The 25,032-nt window shown below is 45.0% G+C and overlaps 1 protein-coding gene across 2 annotated transcripts in view; it reads left to right on the forward strand.

The window, feature by feature from the left end:
* LOC121576616 (nuclear receptor ROR-alpha A-like) overlaps positions 1 to 25,032 on the forward strand; it is a 291,217-nt gene that overhangs the window by 259,389 nt on the left and 6,796 nt on the right. For both annotated transcript variants that reach the window (XM_041889904.2, XM_041889905.2), the window contains 8 exons: positions 8,302 to 8,387; positions 9,747 to 9,888; positions 14,883 to 15,275; positions 15,841 to 15,962; positions 17,576 to 17,708; positions 19,561 to 19,668; positions 20,694 to 20,804; positions 24,812 to 24,924. In XM_041889904.2, coding sequence (XP_041745838.1) covers positions 8,302 to 8,387; positions 9,747 to 9,888; positions 14,883 to 15,275; positions 15,841 to 15,962; positions 17,576 to 17,708; positions 19,561 to 19,668; positions 20,694 to 20,804; positions 24,812 to 24,924 — 1,208 coding nt within the window. The remainder of the gene's footprint in view (positions 1 to 8,301; positions 8,388 to 9,746; positions 9,889 to 14,882; positions 15,276 to 15,840; positions 15,963 to 17,575; positions 17,709 to 19,560; positions 19,669 to 20,693; positions 20,805 to 24,811; positions 24,925 to 25,032) is intronic.

The following is a 25,032-nucleotide window of genomic DNA, read 5'->3' on the forward strand; positions in this document are numbered from 1 at the left end:
TAAAATGTAAATGTATATTTTAGATTCTTCAAGGTAGCCACCCTTTGCCTCGATGACAACTTTGCACACTCTTGGCATTCTCTCAACCAATCAGTCTTGGAGGAGTTCCCACATATGCTGAGCACTTGTTGGCTGCTTTTCCTTCACTCTGCAGTCCGACTCATCCCAAACCATCTCAATGGGTTGAGGTAGGGGGATTGTGGAGGCCAGGTAATCTGATACAGCACTCCATCACTCTCCTTCTTGGTAAAATAGCCCTTACACAGCCTGGAGGTGTGTTGGGTCATTGTCCTGTTGAAAAAAGAATTATAGTCCCACTAAGCCCAAACCAGATGGGATGGCGTATCGCTGCAGAATGCTGTGGTAGCCATGCTGGTTAAGTGTGCCTTGAATTCTAAATAAATCACAGACAGTGTCACCGGCAAAGCACCCCCATACCATAACACCTCCTCCTCCATTCTTTACGGTGGGAACTACACATGCGGAGATCATCCGTTCACCCACACCGCGTCTCAGAAAGACACAGCGTTTGGAACCAAAAATCTCACATTTGGACTACAGACCAAAGGACAAATTTCCACCGGTCTAATGTCCATTGCTCGGGTTTCTTGGCCCAAGCAGGTCTCTTCTTATTGGTGTACTTTAGTAGTGGTTTCTTTGCAGCAAATCGACCATGAAGGCCTGATTCACGCAGTCCCCTCTGAACAGTGGATGTTGAGATGTGTCTGTGACTTGAACTCTGTGAAGCATTTATTTGGGCTGCAATTTCTGAGGCTGGTAACTCTAATTAACTTATCCTCTGCAGCAGAGGTAACTCTGGGTCTTCCTTTCCTGTGGCGGTCCTCATGAGAGCCAGTTTCATCATAGAGCTTGATGGTTTTTGCAACTGCACTTTGAGAAACTTTCAAAGTTCTTGAAATGTTCCATATTGACTGACCTTCATGTCTTAAAGTAATGATGGACTGTCGTTTCTCTTTGCTTATTTGAGCTGTTCTTGCCATAATATGGACTTTGTCTTTTACCAAATTGGGGAATCTTCTGTATACCCCCCCTACCTTGTCACAACACAACTGATTGGCTCAAATGCATTAAGAAGGAAAGAAATTCCACAAATTAACTTTTAACAAGGCACACATGTTAATTGAAATGCATTCCAGGTGACTTTCTCATGAAGCTGGTTGAGAGAATGCCAAGAATGTGCAAAGCTGTCATCAAGGCAAAGGGTGGCTATTTGAAGAATCTCAAATCTCAAATATATTTTGATTTGTTTAACACTTTTTTGGTTACTACATGATTCCATATGTGTTATTTAATAGTTTTGATGTCTTCACTATTATTCTACAATGTAAAAAATAGTAAAAATAAAGATAAAACCTTGAATGAGTAGGTGTGTCCAAACTTTTGACTCGTAGTGTATATTCTCTGGATTTTTTCTGATACCTTTCGAGAATGTTGCGTGATGGCCTCTAGTCTAAAAAGGGTCTAAGGCACTTTGCCAACGACAAGCCTCAATCAAGCCTTTAACCACAGCCTTCTCAGCTCAAGTGGCCAGCGAAGGTCAGAAGCAGGAGAGGAGACGTTCCCCCTTCATAGCTCTGAATTTAAACAGCTTCCAAACGGACGGCTCCTGAAGTAGTCAATCAGCTGGTCCTCTGTGATTTCAGCCTCAGTGATTTTGAGTTCCGCTCAAGTCCAGTGCCATGCTTCAGTGTGTATCTGCCAAGAAAATAAACAACAACAAAACTCTACAATCAGTGTTAGATCAGATCACTTTAAGTACATGAAGTGTGTTCTAAAAGCATGTAAACAATTAATTTAATTCCATTTAATTCCATTTAAATGTTGGATGTTTACCGCTCACCTTACTATGATTAACTGGGATAAGGAGCAGAGCAGGCAGAATCAGAATGAATGCATAAGTGAGTGCAGCAGTCTCCAGATTGACTATATTTTGGCATCAGAGCAGAGCATGCAGTGTGCCTCTCTTTCCCTCCTGTCCATGTCCTCCTCTGGGACTGGGACCCAGATACACAGTGACAGACAGAGAGGGGGCGTGCCCTGTGGCACTGGAGTCCCCTGTACCGGGGCACAGCTTCCTTCATCTGTCACTGAACAAATGTGTGTGTGTGTGGGGGTGGGGGGGGGAAAGCGCCGCCACACATGCTCCCCTTCACGGTGCTCGTCTTCTCTGTAAACCCTTTTGTTGTTTCCCCAAGAGTGCAACACACAGACTCCCAGTCAGGAAGCTCGTACATTTTTGCCACAACAACACATAAATGAGTACCCAAATTACTCTTCCTCTCTCCTGCACCCTCAGAATGCATTTCAATAAGGCAGTCAAATAAAAACAGAGGCAGAGAAGTGCTGCTGTGTTGTACAGGCATCTCAACTTTGGCAGTGTTGAAATATGAATGTCCTCACACACAAACAAACACAGAGACACACGCATGAGTTCATCCCAAAAGCAGCCAAGGGCTATCGTCCAGACCTGGGTTTTAGTCATTTCTATTTGCAGTGCAGGAATAATAGGGAAGCTCAGAGCTGTTCCACTGAAACTAGAATATCGCCTCAAATATGGCTGCTGGTCTCGAGTGATGGGGGATCATAGCTTAGGCTGACAGTTGATAGAGATTAATTAGCATAGAGACATCAAAAATGTATCAATTATGTTTTTCTCTGTTCTAGTCCTCATGGTAAAACATTGTTGATGACTTCGGCTGGTTTGTGTGTTGAATGGACGGAGGCAGTTTAAAATGATGATACAGGATTTTCCTCTTCAGGTGAATTTCTGAGTGTGGTATCTCTGAGCTGCACTGGAGTAGAAATGTCATGAGGACAGCCTCATGGTAATAAGCCAACAGGCTCCAATCCCCAAACAAATAACACATTTATACTATTCTGTCTGTGCTCTGTACCACTGCTGTCCTTTGCCACTGACATTCAAATAACCTTTCTTCTGCTGTGCAATTGGGAATAAAAAAGCACTCATTCTGTTCTGTTAGACTACAACATGAAGGCAGTGCCTTGGCAGATGAAAGGAGGCAGGATCTGATTATAGCTCTTGTTATGCTGTCTGTCTGACTATCATGGGTTTCAATTTAGCATAGACTATGTTTATCAAACTACAGCTGATCTCCACTGCCAAAGGGGGAAATTAATCTAGCAGTCAAAATGTGGTTTACTGAGCACTTGCCAGCTAGTCCACTGACCCACCATACCAATGGTATTTTGCCTGTGTAAACTGTATTTGGTTAGAGATTCTACTAACAGATTCCTGTATTGTAGCCCTGTGTGTAGTCATGTGTTCGTTTTCAACATTTGCCTTGTTGTTGTTGTGTTGTGAAATGTTTAGTAGAGAATTTGATTAAACTGTTTTGTCCCTGTTTGTTGGAATGGAGAGCCATTGTTAATCTGCCCATAATGCTGCTCTGTATAAAGGCCCAGAATCGCTGTCCAATCACTTACATAATCTCCAATATGAGCCCACTGGCTTGCGTCATTTGGTCACTGACAGCTGTCAACACACTCACACCCCCACCCTTACAACATTCCCACCACTATAGCTGCAGTCTTACATTTTCTGCCTCTTGGTAAGAGGCTTTTACCACAAATATACGCTTCAAATTAATTATCCATTTAATAATGTTGGAATACACACCACAGATGTGTCCAATGAAAGGGCAGATGAAGACAGTATACCTTACTCTATGAGGTCTTCCATCACTCAGAGATATGGTGTATATTTTATTACTCTACATGTAACACCCTTGTAGTAGGTGTAGTAGTCCAATGATCTAATAGCTGTCAGCCTCAGTTTGTGCCTGTAATGTAAGGGATCATCCTAATCTTCTAAAGGTTATGTCAGTACAGTAGTCCAGTGGTCCAGGAAATAACTAGGAGGGAATAACTAGGAGATGGAGCCTCTGTAATGATTTGTATATGTCAGTGTATTTGCACTGCTATGCACGTTCCTGCGCTAATCCATTTTTACAGTATATTGTTTGTGTTTAGAAAAAAAAATGCCATTCTGAAAATAAAAAGGTGCTAATGTGTTTTAGTTTTTTTTACCTCAGACGATGTTGAGCACCTTAGCTACTTAACTGTAGACAACAACCTTGTCTCCAATGAGTAGCAATGTAACATTAAGAATTCACATCCAATATTCACCATTAAAGGATCAACCTTTAATAATTTATATACCTTCAATATATTTTGTCAACATCACACTTTTCCTCGCTCCTAAATTATGCTCTCCAGGTACAAATGAAGCTATAGCATATTTGAGAGGCGCAGGGGAAAAGGCTCACTCTGACAACAACTGTCTTTGTAACGCTTATGTCAGCGCTAAAGCGATAGCTACAGAACGCAGTACGCTATGACAGAGTGCCGGGGAGCAGTTAGCATGGGTAAGGCAAAACCATTGTTTTCATTGTGTAAACGATTTTCTGTTCATTTTCTGGGCTTTAATAAATGCAGTGTTCTCTTCATGTGGGCTTTGATCTCAGGGCTGTTTGGTACACAGTGAAGGGCAGAGGGGGACACAGATGGGGCTTCAACATGTGCTCTGAGTGACACGTCATCCTCAGTCTCCAAAGGGCCTTTATGTGATGTGAATCAGTGTCTGCACAGCGACGGACACAGACAGAGCCCCTCTAACAAGCTGTGCCCTATGAGGAGCTGGACTTCAATACAACATGAAGCTAGGCTACTACACAGTCCTCTCTCCATGCGCTATCCATTGTGAAATCCGAAAGCCACCCACACCAGGGTTTTATCCTCCACCTTATCTTAGTCATTACCTTTTTCATTATTTCTGTGGATGGGTATTTTGTGATGGTGTGAATGCTGCGGTAGGATTCACAGAACATTATCTGTGTGCTTCAGCAGGTCCCCCTTCTCTTTGATGTGGCCTGTGTGTGGAGGCCATCTCACAGTGCTGTGAGTAATGGGAGACTGCTGAGATGGGCTTTAGCATGACTGCCCGTCTCACTGTGCCTGGCTTTGATGTCCTAAGCAGGCGGCAGGGCTGCCTGTCAGGCAGGCGGGCGGGCAGGGCTGCCTGGCAGGCAGGCGGGCAGGCAGAGAGGCAGTGAGGGAGCATTGCAGGCAGGCAGGCAGGGAGACAGGGGAGACAGGCAGGCAGGGAGACATGCAGGCAGGGGGACAGGCAGGCAGGGAGACAGGCAGGGAGACAGGCAGGCTGGGAGACAGGCAGGCAGGCACTGTGAATGGGTTCAGCAGCAGTGAGCAGCGCTGGTCAAGCCCAGACACAGAGCCAGCAGCTGCCTGCCTCACACAGAGAGGCAGTTAACACCACAGCTCGTGTCAATAGATATTGACTCCCAGATCTGAAGTACTCAGGCACAGTGCCTTTCTGTTTGACCATCGCCCCCTGTGTGAATTCATTTTAAACCACTCACACTATTTGAAGTGTAGTCTGACTGGGAGCCCCAGGACCAGCCATTCAAGAGTGCAGCTTGCTCAGTTATACCCAAATATTGACTTGAACTGATGGCATAGGTAACTTAATGGCTTATTTGATGTCATTATTCTGTATTTATTCTTTATGTATCTCTACCAGAAAACTGCTTATTTCATGATTAAAATGACCATAGATTTAGATTGGGTTCTTTTTTTACATAACAAACCACAAAGCATCCCCTAGCCAGACTGGAGACAAACCCTTTTTTACTGTTGAGTGCACCGAGCATTCAGAGGTTTGTGGAGTAGAGGGTGTTAGCTGGTGAGGCTTGGTGCATTCAGGTCCTCGCTGCTGCAGATAGGGCTTTGTGAGCTATCCTCATCTGTGTGTGTGCCCAGCCTGGCCCGGCGCACCGCCGTTTCCACTCCCTCTGCTTTCACGTGATGTGGCACAGTCTCTGTCAGGCCTGAGCGAGCATCTAGCCAGCCCTGCTTCTTCTCGCAGCTAGGTTATGGGGGGTTAGGGGAGACGAGCAGCAGCCTAAGCCTGTAGGAGCTCAGAGCCTGGAGCCTGTGGGCAAGAGAGGGGGCTGGAAGCTGGAAGCTGGCTCAGTGGAGAGGAGGCAGCTACAGACACAGTCATAGTGACAGCCCTGCACTGCCACCCAATGGCCAGGGCCCGCCAACACAGCCCTGTTTCTCCATCACCACCCCAGCCAGCTTTAAAGGCCCATTGCAGTCATGATTATGTTTTTCCTGTGTTTTGTATCATATTGTACAACAGTTATTGAAACTAACTCTGTAAAAGTGTGAAAAAATGTGGTCAGCGTTTTTTCCTGATAGTTGCTGGTTGAAAATATAATCTACACAGGACCTTCTAAAAAGCCTGTTTGCATGGGCGGAAGTTTCATCTTGCCTGGTGACATCACCAAGCGGTAAATTGATTAATAGACCAATAACAAAGAAAGTTCCAAACCTCTCTGCCAATAACAGCTAGTTTTAAGTTTTCCCCTCCCCACTCCCAGACAGTCCTAGCAAAAGTATTGCTTGAGAAATAGTTTTTTTGCTTGTTACCCAGAAATTATTTGATATTGATATAGCAATGGCTGCATTGGGCCTTTAATTACTGCACGCTTCACTTATTATGTAAGTAATGAGGCAAAAAATTCTAAAGGAGTCGCAACACACTGCACCGCTAATGCTCATGCAGGGAGAACACAAAAACAAACAATGGAGTGCACTGCCCATAATGCCAGTGTTCATACAGAGATAACCAAAACAACAACCGACTCGACACAATGCAGAAATTCATAATGATTAATTATAAAGTAACCCTCTCAGCGAGCCTGTCAAAACCTGGCTCCTGGTTTGTTTTCCCTCTAATCTAGGCAGACTAGGTGCATTAGCCCCCATTGTACAGCAGGATACACAACCATCTGAGGTGTTTTCCATATGAGAACTGACTGGTGCATGTGCCACTGCTGTCTTTGTTAATTTGACTGAAATGTAGGCTAATTCTGCTTCTAGGGAAGAGGTCTGGTTGACTCTACCAGTGATAAGAAAGCAGGCTAACAGAGATTCCTGAATGGAGGGACTGTGTGTGTAAAGTGGTACAGGGTTAGTGGATCAGCGGCCCTCCTCTGGGCATGCCTCAGGGACACTGACATTATCCACATGACACAACAGATGCTCCCAGGCAGCTGATTAAATGGGCTCTGAGTCCTCTGGATGGAGCTTCAGTGAAGGCCCATTTGATGTGATCAAATGAATTTGAAGGGATTGGCTGTGAAGGTGTATCTAAGTAATACAGAGCTCCTATCTACCCTGGCCTGGAAGACAGATCACTTTAGAAGAGGACTAGGCCTGGTGTATAAAGCTAGTGGAGAGACTACCTTGTCATAGTGCGTACTGGTTGGAAAGGCTCATGAAGAGTCAAATTATACATTTTCAGCACTAGTAAAAGTAGGCGGTTTCATAGTGCTCTGTGCTGTGATTGGCTATCTGTGCAGTTGGAGGGAGCCACTATTGAGCAGGAATCCAACTGTAATCTTTCCTCAGTGTAGATCAGATAGCATAGTTTGTCTGGTGCTACGGCGTGCTGTAGCAGTTGCAGTCTGAGATGCTGGCATTATAGATATAGATCTAGTGTAGAGGCAGAGAGAGACGTTGCGTCAGAGGTTGCAGTGATAAAGCATGAGAGCTGTAGCACAGGCTGGGAGTTCTGTGTCTCAGCCGCCTCTCTGTGTCCTGCTGCCCTGTGGCCTGCTGCTCTGCTCCTGAACAGGAGACCGGGATGGATGAGACCTGTCCCCCCCATGCCTGTGTCCTCTGTGCCCGCTAAATCACACACAAGCCTGTCAGCAGCGGAACACTATCACCCTCACTGAACTCTACTGCACTTTACTACTGTTTCAACCAACAGCCTCCATCCTCTCCCTTCCGACCACCTCTCTGGGCATCATATAGCTACTCACCAGCCCAATACGAATGTTATAATTGTTTTGTGGCCATACTGGATTTAATCTGGGTTTACTGCTTGGGTTTAGCGGGTTTTGAAGTCATGTTTTCCACTGGAGTCCAGTCATGTGGGTGAATGGTAGTCTTTGTTATTCAGTAGGGCTGTGACTTTTCCTTATGTAATTTGTGCCTGCAATATAAATTCACACATTTAAAGTGGTTAGCTCGTGGCTCAGTGAAGACTCAAAATGGCCTCCTTCATGCACGACTCGTCGTGTTGTGTGGAAGTGAGGATTCAAAGCAACCGGATGAGATGTTTTTGAAGCACAGTGCTCTTTCATGTATCACCATGCATCCATGGTGAAGGTGTTGTTCTGTGACTTGTGACAGCAAAATGTTCATTTTTTTTCTTCTTCTCTCCAGCTCAAATCGAAATAATTCCCTGCAAGATCTGTGGAGACAAATCATCAGGCATCCATTACGGTGTGATAACATGTGAAGGCTGTAAGGTAAGCTCCCAGAAATGATCATGTGGGTGTTAGGGGGAAAGGAGAGAGACAGGAAGCAGAAAAGTGGAGAAACTTACAAAGAAATACCTTTGAACATGATGTCTAACTTTTGAAACAATCTTGCGAGAGACTATAAAGTGTAAACACACAGAGAGCATCGTCATTAAAGTGGTCAAGCCACACAGAGGACATCACAGAGCCTCACTATTAGCAGGACAATGTGACTCCTCTGCCTTGTACTGCCTCTCCCTCCCAGGGACATGCTGCTTCAGTGTTTCTGCTTCTGCTGCAGCTTGCTTTTCTTGAAATAAAATCATCAAAAGAAGAAGTGCTTTGAATTATAGGGGATTGTTGGCTGTATGCCGCTTTTATTGAAGCTAGCTTTTGTACTGTTTCAAATACACCAGGCATTCACGTTAAGGGGAATGTATTTTGTGCTTCTAGTGTATTCTTGATCCTGTGCTTGTCACCAGGCGAGTCATTAGTATTCCTCTGACAGGCAGAAGCACCTTTGCTGTTTTCCTCCTGTGTTACAGAGAGACAGAGGCTCTTTCAGCTGCTCCTCAGTGCACCTCTCTCTCGCTCCCTCAGACAGGAGCTAGCTGCCGGGAGAAACAAAACGCTGAAGAATAAGCTGCTGAAATGTATCTTTAATGATTGCTAATTACTCCAGGCAGAGAGGCATTTAATGATATGTGCGAGTACAAGAGTTTGGACCATAAATCACAGCATTATTAAAGAGTGCTGCTTGTCACCAGCAGTTCTAGCCCGGCTCCCATAATGGCTGCCATTATGAAGCAACTTGGCAGCTGTCAGCTGTTTTCTTGTAATTAAACAGTCAATGAGCAGCTAATTAAGACATATGCGTATGGAGCAGTTGAGTGGGGCATGTTAATGATGTGCCGGAATCAATTCATTAAGTCAAAGGATGAGGAATCCAATCGGGGTGGGTGTACCATCCTGTGTGCCATCCTTTAGTGCCACACACACTAATAACCCAGACTATAGAAATGTACTGCCTACCATTACGATCATAGCCAAACACACCACCCCCTGCAGTACACATTATTAAAACACACCACCCCTTCAATAAAACGACATAGCTCTTTATACAACTGACACTAGAACACAATAGCCTGCAAAGCAATGGCATGGTAGTATTCTTGTACATTATTTTAGCAACAGTACCCTCCATAGTGATTAATATTGTCGGCTTCATCACTCTCAATAAGTACCAGTGAAACACAAGATCCTTTTATGTTTAGAGGAATAAAAGCAAATCCGTCATTGGATACAGCAGGGCCACTGTGGTTAATATTATAATCAGGGCTGTCTCCCCCTCCCTCTCTCCGGTCTTAGGGCTTCTTCAGGAGGAGTCAGCAGAGCAATGCGGCCTACTCATGCCCCCGTCAGAAAAACTGCCTGATCGACCGCACCAGCCGCAACCGCTGCCAGCACTGCCGGCTGCAGAAGTGTCTAGCAGTGGGCATGTCACGGGACGGTACGTACAGCATCAACTTGACAGGAGGGGACAGACATGCTTCTAAGGCAGGACAACACATGAAAGTAAATAGGACATTATAGACAAATAGAACAACTATATGCTCTTACTGAATTAAAGATAGATGCAACAGATTGTTACATCATAAAGGACACCACCCTTAATGTGGTTAGAGTAGAAAATGGTGGTCTAGACAGACGTCATTGACGTCATTGCCTGTGTACGTTCTACTAGTAACTGGCGTGGCCGTGGGGTAAGTTGGCAGCAAAACACACACACAGAACACACAGGTGTGACAGAAAGTACAGTGGCTTGCGAAAGGATTCACCCCCCTTGGCATTTTTCCTATTTTGTTGCCTTACAACCTGGAATTAAAATGGATTTTTGGGGCGTTTGTATCATTTGATTTACACAACATGCCTACCTCTTTGAAGATGCAAAATATATTTTCTTGTGAAACCAACAACAATTAAGACAAAAAAAAAAACAGAAAACTTGAGCGTGCATAACTATTCACCCCTCCCAAAGTCAATACTTTGTAGAGCCACCTTTTGCAGCAATTACAGCTGCAATTCTCTTGGGGTATGTCTCTATAAGCTTGGCACATCTAGCCACTGGGGTTTTTGCCCATTCTTCAAGGCAAAACTGCTCCAGCTCCTTCAAGTTGGATGGGTTCCACTGGTGTACAGCAATCTTTAAGTCATACCACATATTCTCAATTGGATTGAGGTCTGGGCTTTGACTAGGCCATTCTAAGACATTTAAATGTTTCCCCTTAAACAACTCAAGTGTTGCTTTAGCAGTATGCTTAGGGTCATTATCCTGCTGGAAGGTGAACCTCCGTCCCAGTCTCAAATCTCTGGAAGACTGAAACAGGTTTCCCTCAAGAATTTCCCTGTATTTAGCGCCATCCATCATTCCTTCAATTCTGATCAGTTTTCCAGTCCCTGCTGATGAAAAACATCCCCACAGTATGATGCTGGCACCACCGGATGGTGTTCTCGGGGTGATGAGAGGTTTGGGGTGTGCGCCAGACATACCGTTTTCCTTGATGGCCAAAAAGCTCAATTTTAGTCTCATCTGACTAGAGTACCTTCTTCCATATACAGTGGGGAGAACAAGTATTTGATACACTGACGATTTTGTAGGTTTTCCTACTTACAAAGCATGTAGAGGTCTGTCATTTTTATCATAGGTACACTTCAACTGTGAGAGACGGAATCTAAAACAAAAATCCAGAAAATCACATTGTATGATTTTTAAGTAATTAATTTGCATTTTATTGCATGACATAAGTATTTGATACATCAGAAAACAGAACTTAAAATTTGGTACAGAAACCTTTGTTTGCAATTACAGAGATCATACATTTCCTGTAGGTCTTGACCAGGTTTGCACACACTGAGGCAGGGATTTTGGCCCACTCCTCCATACAGACCTTCTCCAGATCCTTCAGGTTTCAGGGCTGTCGCTGGGCAATACAGACTTTCAGCTCCCTCCAAAGATTTTCTATTGGGTTCAGGTCTGGAGACTGGCTAGGCCACTCCAGGACCTTGAGATGCTTCTTACGGAGCCACTTCTTAGTTGCCCTGGCTGTGTGTTTTGGGTCGTTGTCATACTGGAAGACCCAGCCATGACCCATCTTCAATGCTCTTACTGAGGGAAGGAGGTTGTTGGCCAAGATCTCGCGATACATGGCCCCATCCATCCTCCCCTCAATACGGTGCAGTCGTCCTGTCCCCTTTGCAGAAAAGCATCCCCAAAGAATGATGTTTCCACCTCCATGGTGTTCTTGGGGTTGTACTCATCCTTCTTCTTCCTCCAAACACAGCGAGTGGAGTTTAGACCAAAAAGCTCTATTTTTGTCTCATCAGACCACATGACCTTCTCCCATTCCTCCTCTGGATCATCCAGATGGTCATTGGCAAACTTCAGACGGGCCTGGACTGTGCTGAGCAGGGGGACCTTGCGTGCGCTGCAGGATTTTAATCCATGACGGTGTAGTGTGTTACTAATGGTTTTCTTTGAGACTGTGGTCCCAGCTCTTTTCAGGTCATTGACCGTGTAGTTCTGGGCTGATCCCTCACCTTCCTCATGATCATTGATGCCCCACGAGGTGAGATCTTGCATGGAGCCCCAGACCGAGGGTGATTGACCGTCATCTTGAACTTCTTCCATTTTCTAATAATTGTGCCAACAGTTGTTGCCTTCTCACCAAGCTGCTTGCCTTTTGTCCTGTAGCCCATCCCAGCCTTGTGCAGGTCTACAATTTTATCCCTGATGTCCTTACACAGCTCTCTGGTCTTGGCCATTGTGGAGAGGTTGGAGTCTGTTTTTTCTGTCTTTTATACAGGTAACGAGTTCAAACAGGTGCAGTTAATACAGGTAACGAGTTCAAACAGGTGCAGTTAATACAGGTAATGAGTGGAGAACAGAAGGGCTTCTTAAAGAAAAACTAACAGGTCTGTGAGAGCCGGAATTCTTACTGGTTGGTAGGTGATCAAATACTTATGTCATGCAATAAAATGCAAATTAATTACTTAAAAATCATACAATGTGATTTTCAGGATTTTTGTTTTAGATTCCGTCTCTCACAGTTGAAGTGTACCTATGATAAAAAATTACAGACCTCTACATGCTTTGTAAGTAGGAAAACCTGCAAAATTGGCAGTGTATCAAATACTTGTTCTCCCCACTGTATATGGGGAGTCTCCCACATGGCTTTTGGCTGCTTATTTTTTTCTTTAAACAATGGCTTTTTTCTGGCCACTCTTCCGTAAAGCCCAGCTTTGTGGAGTGTACGGCTTGAAGTAGTCCTATGGACAGATACTCCAATCTCAGCTCTGGAGCTTTGCAGCACCTTCAGGGTTATCTTTGGTCTCTTTGTTGCCTCTCTGATTAATGCCCTCCTTGCCTGGTCCATGAGTTTTGGTGGGCGGCCCTCTCTTGGCAGGTTTGTTGTGGTGCCATATTCTTTCAATTTTTTAATAATGTATTTAATGGTGCTCCGTAGGATGTTCAAAGTTGCGGATATTTTTTTATAAACCAACCCTGATCTGTACTTCTCCACAACTTTGTCCCTGATCTGTTTGGAGAGCATCTTGGTCTTCATGGTGCCGCTTGCTTGGTGGTGCCCCTTGCTTAGTGGTGTTGCAGACTCTGGGGCCTTTCAGAACAGGTGTATATATACTGAGATCATGTGACACTTAGATTGCACACAGGTGAACTTTATTTTACTAATTATGTGACTTCTGAAGGTATTTGGTTGCACCAGATCTTATTTAGGGGCTTTATAGCAAAGGGGTGAATACATATGCACGCACCACTTTTCCGTTATTAATTTTTTTGAATTTATTGAAACAAGATATTTTTTTCATTTCACTTCACCAATTTGGACTATTTTGTGTATGTCCATTACATTTACATTTTAGCAGACGCTCTTATCCAGAGCGACTTACAGTTAGTGAGTGCATACATTTTCATGCTGGCCCCCCGTGGGAAACGAATCCGCAACCCTGGCGTTGCAAGTGCAATTCTACCAACTGAGCTACAGGGGACTACATGAAATCCAAATAAAACCCCATTTAAATTACAGGTTGTAATGCAACAAAATAGGAAAAACCCAAGGGGGATGAATACTTTTGCAAGGCACTGTAGGTTTGATGAATGGAGGGTTGTTAGGAGGTGTCATTAGTGCTGGACTGGTGCAGGTGAGACGCGGGAGCACACATGTGAGTGTCTATGAGGGAGGAGGGGGTCTCCTGCAGGGCAGGGCCAGGATGGGCTGGGGAGAATAGGCCTGTCACGGCCCGCGATAAGATCCTGTAATCAGAGTAGAGAATTGTGGTCTAGACCAGGGTTTCCCAAACTGGGTGCACGTTTTAGTTTTTGCCCTAGCATTACACAGCTGATTCAAATAACCAACTCATCATCAAGTTTTGATTATTTGAATCAGCTGTGTAGTGCTAGGGCAAAAACCAAAACGTGCACCCATCTAGGGTGGCAGGACAGAGTCTGGGAAAATCTGGTCAAGACAGATGTCATTGACTGTGTACATTCCACTAGTAACCGGCATGGCCGTGGGGTAAGTTGGCAGCAAAAGACACACACAGACCACGCACACGCTATCAGGACAGGCCAAGGTGACTCCAGCCTTCACTCAGCAACACCAGAGCCCATCTGCCCGTGCTCCCCTCTGCTCCGCTCTGCTCCGCTACGCTCACTTCCACTCTGTCCACACACACATGGGCCGTCTGACACTCTGCCAGTCCACAGAACACTGGCTGAGCTGAGGGGGCTCACTCTCAGGACCAGCTCTGTTTAGTCTGAAGGGCTCCGTGAAACACAAAGCTTGTCTTGTATCTGATATCCCTTTCATACACAAACCAAAATCAAATTTTTTTACCATGCCTGCTTTTTTCTAACAGCTTTTTGGTATATCTGTAAGGGGTAGGGGTAAAAAAAAAAAAACATGGTAAATTAAAGCCACCTAAAGACCGAGTCATAATTCCCTCATTTTCATAGACCCTGTAACCAAAATACAGGTATCAGGTCTGTGTGAATAGTTCTCTGCTTTTTTGCCAGTAAATTCATTAACACTTCCATTGTTTAATGCCTCCCTAATTTGAAATGCAAACACCCTCAATGGTTTAACAACACCCCCCACCCTTCCCAATTTGCCAGTTACCCACTGATATGTATGAAAAGGGTATACCTCCAAGAAAGTGGTAAATAAGGGTCTGAAATGGGTATGAGTTGGCCCGTAAACTGTGACTCATTCTGGCTTACTGTAGGCTGCTCCCCCGGTGGAGTTTTTATGCAATAAAGATGTTAGTGTTGAAGGTTTCGTAATGCTGGCTGCTATGCTAATACCTCCTGAAACACATCAATCTCCTTACCTGTTATAGACAGGATAAACTAGAGTCACAGGCGAGTGTTATGTCAGTGTCAGTAGTAAAGGAGTGTCTGCTCTCTCCCTCTTTCTCTCCCTACAGCGGTAAAGTTTGGGCGCATGTCAAAGAAGCAGCGGGACAGCCTGTATGCGGAGGTGCAGAAACACCGGCTGCAGCAGGCGCAGCGCGACCACCAGCAGCCCGGCGAGGCAGAGCCACTCACGCCTACCTACGGCCTCTCGGCCAATGGCCTCACAGAGCTCCACGATGACCTCAGTGGCTATATGGACGGCCACACCCCCGACGGTAGCAAGCCCGACTCAGCAGTCAGCAGCTTCTACCTGGACATCCAGCCCTCCCCTGACCAGTCCGGCCTGGACATCAATGGCATCAAGCCTGAGCCCATCTGCGACTTCGCCCCCGGTTCAGGCTTCTTTCCCTACTGCTCCTTTACCAACGGAGAGACATCCCCCACCGTGTCCATGGCTGAGCTAGGTGAGGACCAGGGGGGAGATAGGAGGGGGTTGAACAACTCAACCGTGGGGCAAATGACACAAAGGTTTCTTAAAATAGCAAGAGGTTGGAGACTCATCTCCAACACTCATTAAAATAGCCTCTTTTTTGTAATTAGTTTCCATTAATTAGGGCCAATCAGGATCCAGCAGGGCACTCATCTGGGGAAATCATTTTTTTAGGCTCCCCTGTGCCTTGGAACTCCTTTTAACAGATGTGTTTTCAAAACCATTTACAGTTTTATACTCAATATTTCTCTCTGAACAAATGACCTTTGTTTCAATGAGTAATATTGTGCGGCTGACTGCCCCTCCCCCTGTGTTTGTGTCACAGCTAGATTGGGTTTGGCTGAACCTTCAGCTGGGAGCTTCCTGGAGGCAGTAAAAGGAAATGTCCACACTCTCCTCCTCCTAGTTGAAAGCTCAGTAAATAAATTGTATTTTTCTGTTGCGTAGTTCATCTGTGAAGTCTTCCCATTCCCTGTGAGCAGCGTTCAGGTTTGACACTGTTCTGATGTGCTGTGCTGTGCTATGTGGTTGTGTTGCAGAGCACCTGGCCCAGAACATCTCCAAGTCCCACATGGAGACGTGTCAGTACCTGAGAGAGGAGCTGCAGCAGATGACCTGGCAGGCCTTCTTGCAGGAGGAGATGGAGAGCTACCAGACCAAGGTACGGAAAACGTCCACCTTCCATCACCAGTATCACGACCATATTACCAGTATTCACACTACAGCTTCATTACCTGCCTCACTGTTCTGCCAACAAAACACAACTCCTGGGTCATTCCACAAAATGAGTTCCTTTTGCATCCCTTTGATATACACTGAGTATACAAAACATTAAGGACACCTGCTCTTTCCATGACATAGACTGACCAGGTGAATCCAGGTGAAAGCTATGATCCCTTATTGATGTCACTTGTTAAATCCACTTCAATCAGTGTAGAATAAGGTGAGGAGACATGCTAAAAAATGATTTTTAAGCCTTCAGACAATTGAGACATGGATTGTGTATGTGTGCCATTCAGAGGGTGAATAGGCAAGACAAAAGATTTAAGTGACTTTGAACAGGTATGGTAGTAGGTGTCAGGCACACCGGTTTGTGTCAAGAACTGCAACTCTGCTGGGTTTTTCACACTCATCAATTTCCTGTGTGTATCAAGAATGATCTACCACCCAAAGGACATCAATATTAGGAAGGTTTTCTTAATGTGTTGTACACTCAGTGTATATCATTTACGTTTTAGTCATTTAGCAGACGCTCTTATCCAGAGCAATTAGGGTTAAGTGCCTTGCTCAAGGGCACATCAACAGATTTTTCACCTGGTCAGCTCGGGGATTAGAACCAGCGACCTTTCGGTTACTGGCACAACACTCTTAACCACTAAGCTACCTGCCGCCCCAGGTATATGAAGTAGAAATCGTGCACTCATATTGAATTTTAAATGCCCCTTATATTAAACGAAGTGCCCTTTAATATAGACCACATGGAAAATTCAATAAATCAGGTTGCTAAATGCCAAAATTCATCATTTTGACATTTCCCTCTGTGCACCCTCTGTGACTTCTAGGAAGATTTTAACCCAATTATCCTGAACATTTCTCCAAGTTTTCACCATCATTGTATTTTGTTGGTTTGACAAAGTCCTTTCTGAAGATTATTTATTTCATGTGATTAGTGATACATTTTAAGGTGCAAAAAATCTGTCCCTCATTTTAAGGTCAACCCTGTTACAGTATGTGAACTAAGCTCTTGTTCAACTATTCCTTTTTAAATACAGTATTTTTTCCAAATAAACATTGAACAACTGATAGTAAAATCATAGTGTAAAAGCAGGTGAGCTGGTTCTACTCTTTTTGGCCATTTTCTGGTGTTTTGTGGTGGAAAACTGAGTGGGTCGAGCATAACACGTCAACCCTGTTACCCATAGATAGACAGGCTAGAAATGTTTTAACAATTTAAAATATTTTGTGAAGCTTGCATTCAATTGCACCTCCCTGTTGCACACAACAAGCTTCCTGGCTTCATGGCTGATTTAAGATGAAATCGTCAACCCTGTTACGGTCAACCCTGTTACTTTATTTGACACTTAATAGGCACTCACTATAGTATTTTTTTATTTAACCACTTGAGATTGGAAAACATGTTTTTTTATTAAGTTAAACATGTGCTCTTCAAGTTACACTACCCAAAAGGGAATCGTTTCGTGGAACGACCCAACTAGCTAATTCCATCCCATCCTTTCTACACCAGATAAGCCTTTTCTCTCTCGTTCCCTCTAGCCCCGGGAGGTCATGTGGCAGCTGTGTGCTATCAAAATCACAGAGGCCATCCAGTACGTGGTGGAGTTTGCCAAGCGCATCGACGGCTTCATGGAGCTGTGTCAGAATGATCAGATAGTGCTACTGAAAGCAGGTATGACAGCCGTCAACACGGCCCACTGCCGTCCCTCTCCCACATCCCCCTCCACCCCCCCCAGGCATTGTCACAAGGGCATAGCTGACCTGACTACACAAAGCCTCCCTCACATACTGACTGTGTGTGTCCACCCTGCCTGCTTTCTCCCTCTGTCCCTCTGTGCCGCTGTCCCTCTGTCCCTCTGTTACTCTGTTCCTCTATTCCTCTGTCCCTCTGTGCCTCTGTTCCTTTCTCCCTCTGTGTCTCTCTCCCTCTGTGTCTCTCTCCCTCTGTGTCTCTCTCCCTCTGTGTCTCTGTCCCTCTGTGTCCTCTGTCCCTCTATTCCTCTGTCCCTCTGTGTCTCTGTCCCTCTGTTCCTTTGTCCCTCTGTGTCTCTCTCCCTCTGTGTCTCTGTCCCTCTGTGTCTCTCTCCCTCTGTGTCTCTCTCCCTCTGTGTCTCTGTCCCTCTGTGTCTCTGTCCCTCTGTCCCTCTGTCCCTCTGTGTCTCTGTCCATCTGTGTCTCTCTCCCTCTGTGTCTCTGTCCATCTGTGTCTCTGTCCCTCTGTCCATCTGTGTCTCTGTCCCTCTGTCCCTCTGTGTCTCTGTCCCTCTGTCCCTCTGTCCCTCTGTGTCTCTGTCCATCTGTGTCTCTCTCCCTCTGTGTCTCTGTCCATCTGTGTCTCTGTCCCTCTGTCCATCTGTGTCTCTGTCCCTCTGTCCCTCTGTGTATCTCTCCCTCTGTGTCTCTCTCCCTCTGTGTCTCTGTCCCTCTGTGTCTCTCTCCCTCTGTGTCTCTGTCCCTCTGTCCCTCTGTGTCTCTGTCCCTCTGTGTCGCTCTCCCTCTGTGTCTCTCTCCCTCTTTGACTCTGTCCCTCTGTGTCTCTCTCCCTCTGTGTCTCTCTCCCTCTGTGTCTCTGTCCCTCTGTGTCTCTCTCCCTCTGTGTCTCTGTCCCTCTATGTCTCTCTCCCTCTGTGTCTCTCTCCCTCTTTGACTCTGTCCCTCTGTGTCTCTCTCCCTCTGTGTCTCTCTCCCTCTGTGTCTTTCTCCCTCTGTGTCTTTCTCCCTCTGTGTCTTTCTCCCTCTGTGTCTCTGTCCCTCTGTGTCTCTATCCCTATGTCTCTCTCCCTCTGTGTCTCTGTCCTTCTGTGTCTTTCTCCCGCTGTGTCGCTCTCCCTCTGTGTCTCTGTCCCTCTGTGTCTCTGTCCCTCTGCTCATTACAGAATAACAGTATTCAGGCTTATAGGCATTAGAGGGACTACAGTGTTGCTGAGCTGAGACACTATCTATCATGAAGGCTGCCTCCTCTCTCTGCTCTGCCGTTGATGATATCTGCCCAAACTAATCGCTTCTCAGTGCACACATACAAACACACACACATATGTACACAAAGAAATAAACAAACACATCCGTCTCCCATGGGTATTTATCTCAGTTTTCCCTGGGTTTTTGTTTGCATTAGCGTTGCCAATATTAATAATGAAATGGTGACAGAGATCTCTTGTCTAACGTGACATTTTAAACCTGTGCCATCTCATAAAGCGCAGTAATGGTTTCTATTACACCTCCTTTACCCTCCAATCCAGTCCCACACAGCACAGCCGTATACAGCATTGTGTTTCACCATCATTTTTTATTAGGGTAACAATTTTCAAAATATAAATGTAATGTTATTACTCGTTCCAGTCTTTTATGTAATGGGTTTCTGTTTAAAAGGAATAGGGGGTATAACACATCAATTAAGGAGGAAAATCCATAAAATATTGCATATGGTGTGTTGGGTCTAGTGATGCCTGACAAGCAACTCTAACTAGATCTGTGGAAGAGAAGAACCCAGATTTAGCATGATGGTATTTCTGTCTCCTCTGCAGGCTCTTTGGAGGTTGTGTTTGTGAGAATGTGCCGTGCCTTCGACTCTCAAAACAACACAGTCTATTTCGATGGAAAGTATGCTGGGCCCGATGTGTTTAAGTCATTAGGTAAGTGCTGCAAGTGTCCAATGCTGTGCACGTGTGTGCATGTGTGCATGTGTGTCTGCAAATGTGAGCTTGTGTGTGTGTGTGTGTGTGTACTTATTTGTGTGTAGCACTTATTTGCACAAGCTTGCATTTCTTTATAACAGTCAAAGCTGTAATGAGAGCCAGGAAGCTAACACTGAGAACTCATCCCTGCCTCACCTGGCTCTCTCCTCTCCCCAGTGGATGCATATGGCAGAATAGAGTTGTTACTGAATCACTGCTGCTCCATATAACTCATGTTAGGCTGCAATAAATAAAGTCAGATTGAGTGCCCTTTGGGAGAGTTATATCAAAACCATCATTGAAAGTCAGCCATAGAATATCTCAGGTGGAAGCAAATAGCATTTGCTTTTGAATGCCATGACATTACTAAGACTCTCCACAGTGCATTCTCCCGTGCATCCAAATGCCTTTGGAGGAAATTAATGTGTCCTAGCGGCAGTGTGAAAGCATAGTGTGAATGCATAAACCGGTCTGTCTGTGTGTTCGTTGTGCATGCACGTTCGTGCGTGTGTGCAAGACTGAAGAGGAACAATGCTGTGCTATTCAGTGTCATGAATTTGGCCTCCCTAACAAGCCTTCCAGTGTCCTCAGTCAGTCAGTCAGACAGTACTCCAGAAAGGAGAGGCTCGGGGCCGGAACAGGGGAGGCAGCAGAGTGATGGGGCTCCAGAGTTGCACTGGCATCAGCCTGTCTCTCACAATCCCCAATAATTGTTCTAACTAAAAGACTCATTTGTGACCTCATTCCAGGTTGTGTAACGCCACCCAACTGCCAGAATGGGACAAGTCTGGGAGGGAAAAGTCAGTAAAAGCATCGCCTCTTCAGCCTCAGATGCTCCCCTGTGCTGTCAGTGCACTGCACCTCTCCTCCCTCTGCCTGTGTGCCTCTCCCCAATAAAGATCAAGAGTGTGACTTGCTCTTTGGTCTGCCTCATCCTCATCCCCAACCCTCTCTCTCTGTGTCTGTGTCCTTTGCTCTGGCAGGCTGTGACGACTTGATCAGCTCCGTCTTCGAGTTTGGGAAGAACTTGTGTTCTATGCACCTGTCTGAGGATGAGATCGCCCTGTTCTCCGCATTTGTGTTGATGTCTGCAGGTAGGTGTCACTCGCAGTACAAAAAATGACAAATTTGCAGATACACACTGCAGGGTCTTTTATGTACCCTCTTGCCCTGCAACTACTCCAAACAGCATTCCATTGAACACCAGCCATCCAACATGTCCCTCAATTAGACACAGAAGTCAGACATCAGTATAACTGATTACTGAGTGTTACTGAGTATAACATACACTGAGTTTACAAAACATTAAGGACACCTGCTCTTTCCATGACACAGACTTACCAGGTGAATCCAGATTAACGCTACGATCCCTTATGGATCTCACTTGTTAAATCCACTTAAATCAGTGTAGATGAAGGGGAGGAGACAGGTTAAAGAAGGATTTTTAAGCCTTGAGACAATTGAGACATGATTGTGTATGTGTGGCATTCAGAGGGTGAATAGGCAAGACAAAGATTTAAGTGCCGTTGAAAGGGGTATGGTAGTTGGTGCCAGGCGAACTGGTTTGTGTCAAGAACTGCAACGCAGTTTCCCTTGTACATCAAAAATGATCCATCACCCAAAGGACATCCCCTGAGGGGCCCCCGTGTTGAGGATCAGCGTGGCAGATGTGTTGTTGCCTACCCTTACCACCTGGGGGCGGCCTGTCAGGATGTCCAGGATCCAGTTGCAGAGGGAGGTGTTTAGTCCCAGGGTCCTTAGCTTAGGTGTTGAACGCTGAGCTGTAGTCAATGAACAGCATTCTCACATAAGTGTTCCTTTTGTCCAGGTGGGAAAGGGCAGTGTGGAGTGCAATTGAGATTGTGTCATCTGTGGATTTGTTGGGGCAGTATGTGAATTGGGTCTGAGTGGGTCTAGGGTTTCTGGGATGATGGTGTTAATGTGAACCATTATGAAGGTGTTCCTAATGTTTGGTATACTCAGTGTATTTAGCTTCTTTTCTGAGCAGCACTTTCCCAGAGCTTGGCGAAGTAACTGTATGTCTGGTGCATGAGACAACGCTTTACCAGCATCATGTATCGGTGAATACAGTGAGGGAAAAAAGTATTTGATCCCCTGCTGATTTTGTACGTTTGTCCACTGACAAAGAAATGATCAGTCTGTAATTTTAATGGTAGGTTTATTTGAACAGTGAGAGACAGAATAACAACAAAAACATCCAGAAAAATGCATGTCAAAAATGTTATAAATTGATTTGTTATCGCTGTGACATATGAAATACAAGTGGTAGTGTAATAACTACTTTTAAAAATAATGAACGTGTTAAATGATTGTGATCATACTCAGGTCCTGATTGGTCAACAAGTAGTGTTATTTGACGTATACTTTCTTTTTGACACGCAATGATCTAAACGGCGTTACATATGGACAAACGTTGTTTCACACTAATGCCTTCTCTTTTACTGTCATTGCATCGCAAATGGCACCCTATTCCCTATGTAGTGCACTGCTTTTGAACAGACCGCGGCCCATATGCCCTGTTAGCGTCCTGTTCCAGGGGGTTGTTATTGTACATCAAGCTGCCTCGATACAGAAACAAGAGATTGGCTCCAGCTCCTATGGCCCTTTCTGGCTCTGACCAGGTTTGCTTATTAAGTAAAGGAAAGGGAAAGGAATATTGTGCTTAATTTGTAAAACGGGAGTTGCCAGAACAAAAAGTGAGCGCGAGAGGGGGGTGACCTGGCGAGCTCTGAGGTACCAAAAAAAACCTGTTATAATAAAGCGTTGCATGCATATCATCACATTTGCGTAGTGGCATAGAGCAGTAGAGTAGAGGCACTTACAGAAGTTGCACACATGGGAGAAAAAAAATGGTGGCCTAGGGTCTGGGAACTGTTTGGCCTTTTATAAACGCATTTCATGCAATTCTACGTCATTTTACATGGCATAATTTTTTTTGATGCCGTGTTCAAAAGAACTGAGAACTCGGAGCCCGCAAATCTCTGACATACAACTTCAGTGCATTTAAGATAACTGGGAAATTGGGGAAAACTCTGGCCTCTTTCTAGAGATCTGACTTTCCGACCTGAAGATCACTGACGTCATGATTCAATATAGTTAGCACCATAATACTGCACAATCTTGTCTGGAATCCATCAATAGCCCAGGCCTAGGTGTGTGGAGACATAGTGTACGGTCGTGGTCGGGGGTTTTGAGGGTGACACAGGTATTGGTCTTCACAAGGTTCGCTGCTTCAGTGTTATGAACAAAAAAACAAACAAAAAATATACAGTGAGGGAAAAAAGTATTTGATCCCCTGCTGATTTTGTACGTTTGCTCACCGACAAAGACATGATCAGTCTATAATTTTAATGGTAGGTTTATTTGAACAGTGAGAGACAGAATATCAACAAAAAAATCCAGAAAAACGCATGTCAAAAATGTTATAAATTGATTTGCATTTTAATGAGGGAAATAAATATTTGACCCCTCTGCAAAACATAACTTAGTACTTGGTGGCAAAACCCTTGTTGGCAATCACAGAGGTCAGACATTTCTTGTAGTTGGCCACCAGGTTTGCACACATCTAAGGAGGGATTTTGTCCCATTCCTCTTTCCAGATCTTCTCCAAGACATTAAGGTTTCGAGGCTGACGTTTGGCAACTCGAACCTTCAGCTCCGTCCACAGATGTTCTATGGGATTAAGGTCTGGAGACTGGCTAGGCCACTCCAGGACCTTAATGTGCTTCTTCTTGAACCACTCCTTTATTGCCTTGGCCGTGTGTTTTGGGTCATTGTCATGCTGGAATACCCATCCACGACCCATTTTCAATTCCCTGGCTGAGGGAAGGAGGTTCTCACCCAAGATTTGACGGTACATGGCTCCATCCATCGTCCCTTTGATGCGGTGAAGTTGTCCTGTCCCCTTAGCAGAAAAACACCCCCAAAGCATAATGTTTCCACCTCCATGTTTGACGGTGGGGATGATGTTCTTGGGGTCATAGGCAGCATTCCTCCTCCTCCAAACACGGCGAGTTGAGTTGATTCCAAAGAGCTCGATTTTGGTCTCATCTGACCACACACTTTCACCCAGTTCTCCTCTGAATCATTCAGATGTTCATTGGCAAACTTTAGACGGGCCTGTATATGTGCTTTCTTGAGCAGGGGGACCTTGCGGGCGCTGCAGGATTTCAGTCTTTCACGGCGTAGTGTGTTACGAATTGTTTTCTTGTTGACTATGGTCCCGGCTGCCTTGAGATCATTGACAAGATCCTCCCGTGTAGTTCTGGGCTGATTCCTCACCGTTCTCATGATCATTGCAACTCCACGAGGTGAGATCTTGCATGGAGCCCCAGGCCGAGGGAGATTGACAGTTATTTTGTGTTTCTTCCATTTGCGAATAATCGCACCAACTGTTGTCACCTTCTCACCAAGCTGCTTGGCGATGGTCTTGTAGCCCATTCCAGCCTTGTGTAGGTCTACAATCTTGTCCATGACATCCTTGGAGAGCTCTTTGGTCTTGGCCATGGTGGAGAGTGGAATCTGATTGATTTATTGCTTCTTTGGACAGATGTATTTTATACAGGTAACAAACTGAGATTAGGAGCACTCCCTTTAAGAGTATGCTCCTAATCTCAGCTCGTTACCTGTATAAAAGACACCTGGAAGCCAGAAATCTTTCTAATTGAGAGGGGGTCAAATACTTATTTCCCTCATTAAAATGCAAATCAAGTTATAACATTTTTGACATGCGTTTTTTCTGGATTTTGTTGTTGTTATTCTGTCTCTCACTGTTCAAATAAACCTACCATTAAAATCATAGACTGATCATTTCTTTGTCAGTGGGCAAACGTACAAAATCAGCAGGGGATCAAATACTTTTTTCCCTCACTGTATATATATATATATATATATATATATATATTGTAAAGTGGTTGTCCCACTGGCTATCATAAGGTGACTGCACCAATTTGTAAGTCGCTCTGGATAAGAGCGTCTGCTAAATGACGAAAATGTAAATGTAAATGTAAATATTTATCCACTGTAGATTCTGAAAACCTTGCAGTGATGATAATGAGTGTGTTTCTTCTTCTCTGTGTAGACCGGTCCTGGCTCCAGGAGAAGGTGAAGGTGGAGAAACTCCAGCAGAAGATCCAGCTGGCACTGCAGCATGTCCTGCAGAAGAACCACAGAGAGGATGGCATACTCACCAAGGTACACCTCACACCTACTGTCTGTCTACACACCCACTCTCACTATATCTGTCATCTATGAGGGACACTATATAGACATGAACACAGCTGGAGCGTCGAAACCTCTCCT

Source organism: Coregonus clupeaformis, chromosome 11, assembly GCF_020615455.1.
Source record: "Coregonus clupeaformis isolate EN_2021a chromosome 11, ASM2061545v1, whole genome shotgun sequence".
Lineage (NCBI taxonomy): Eukaryota > Metazoa > Chordata > Actinopteri > Salmoniformes > Salmonidae > Coregonus > Coregonus clupeaformis.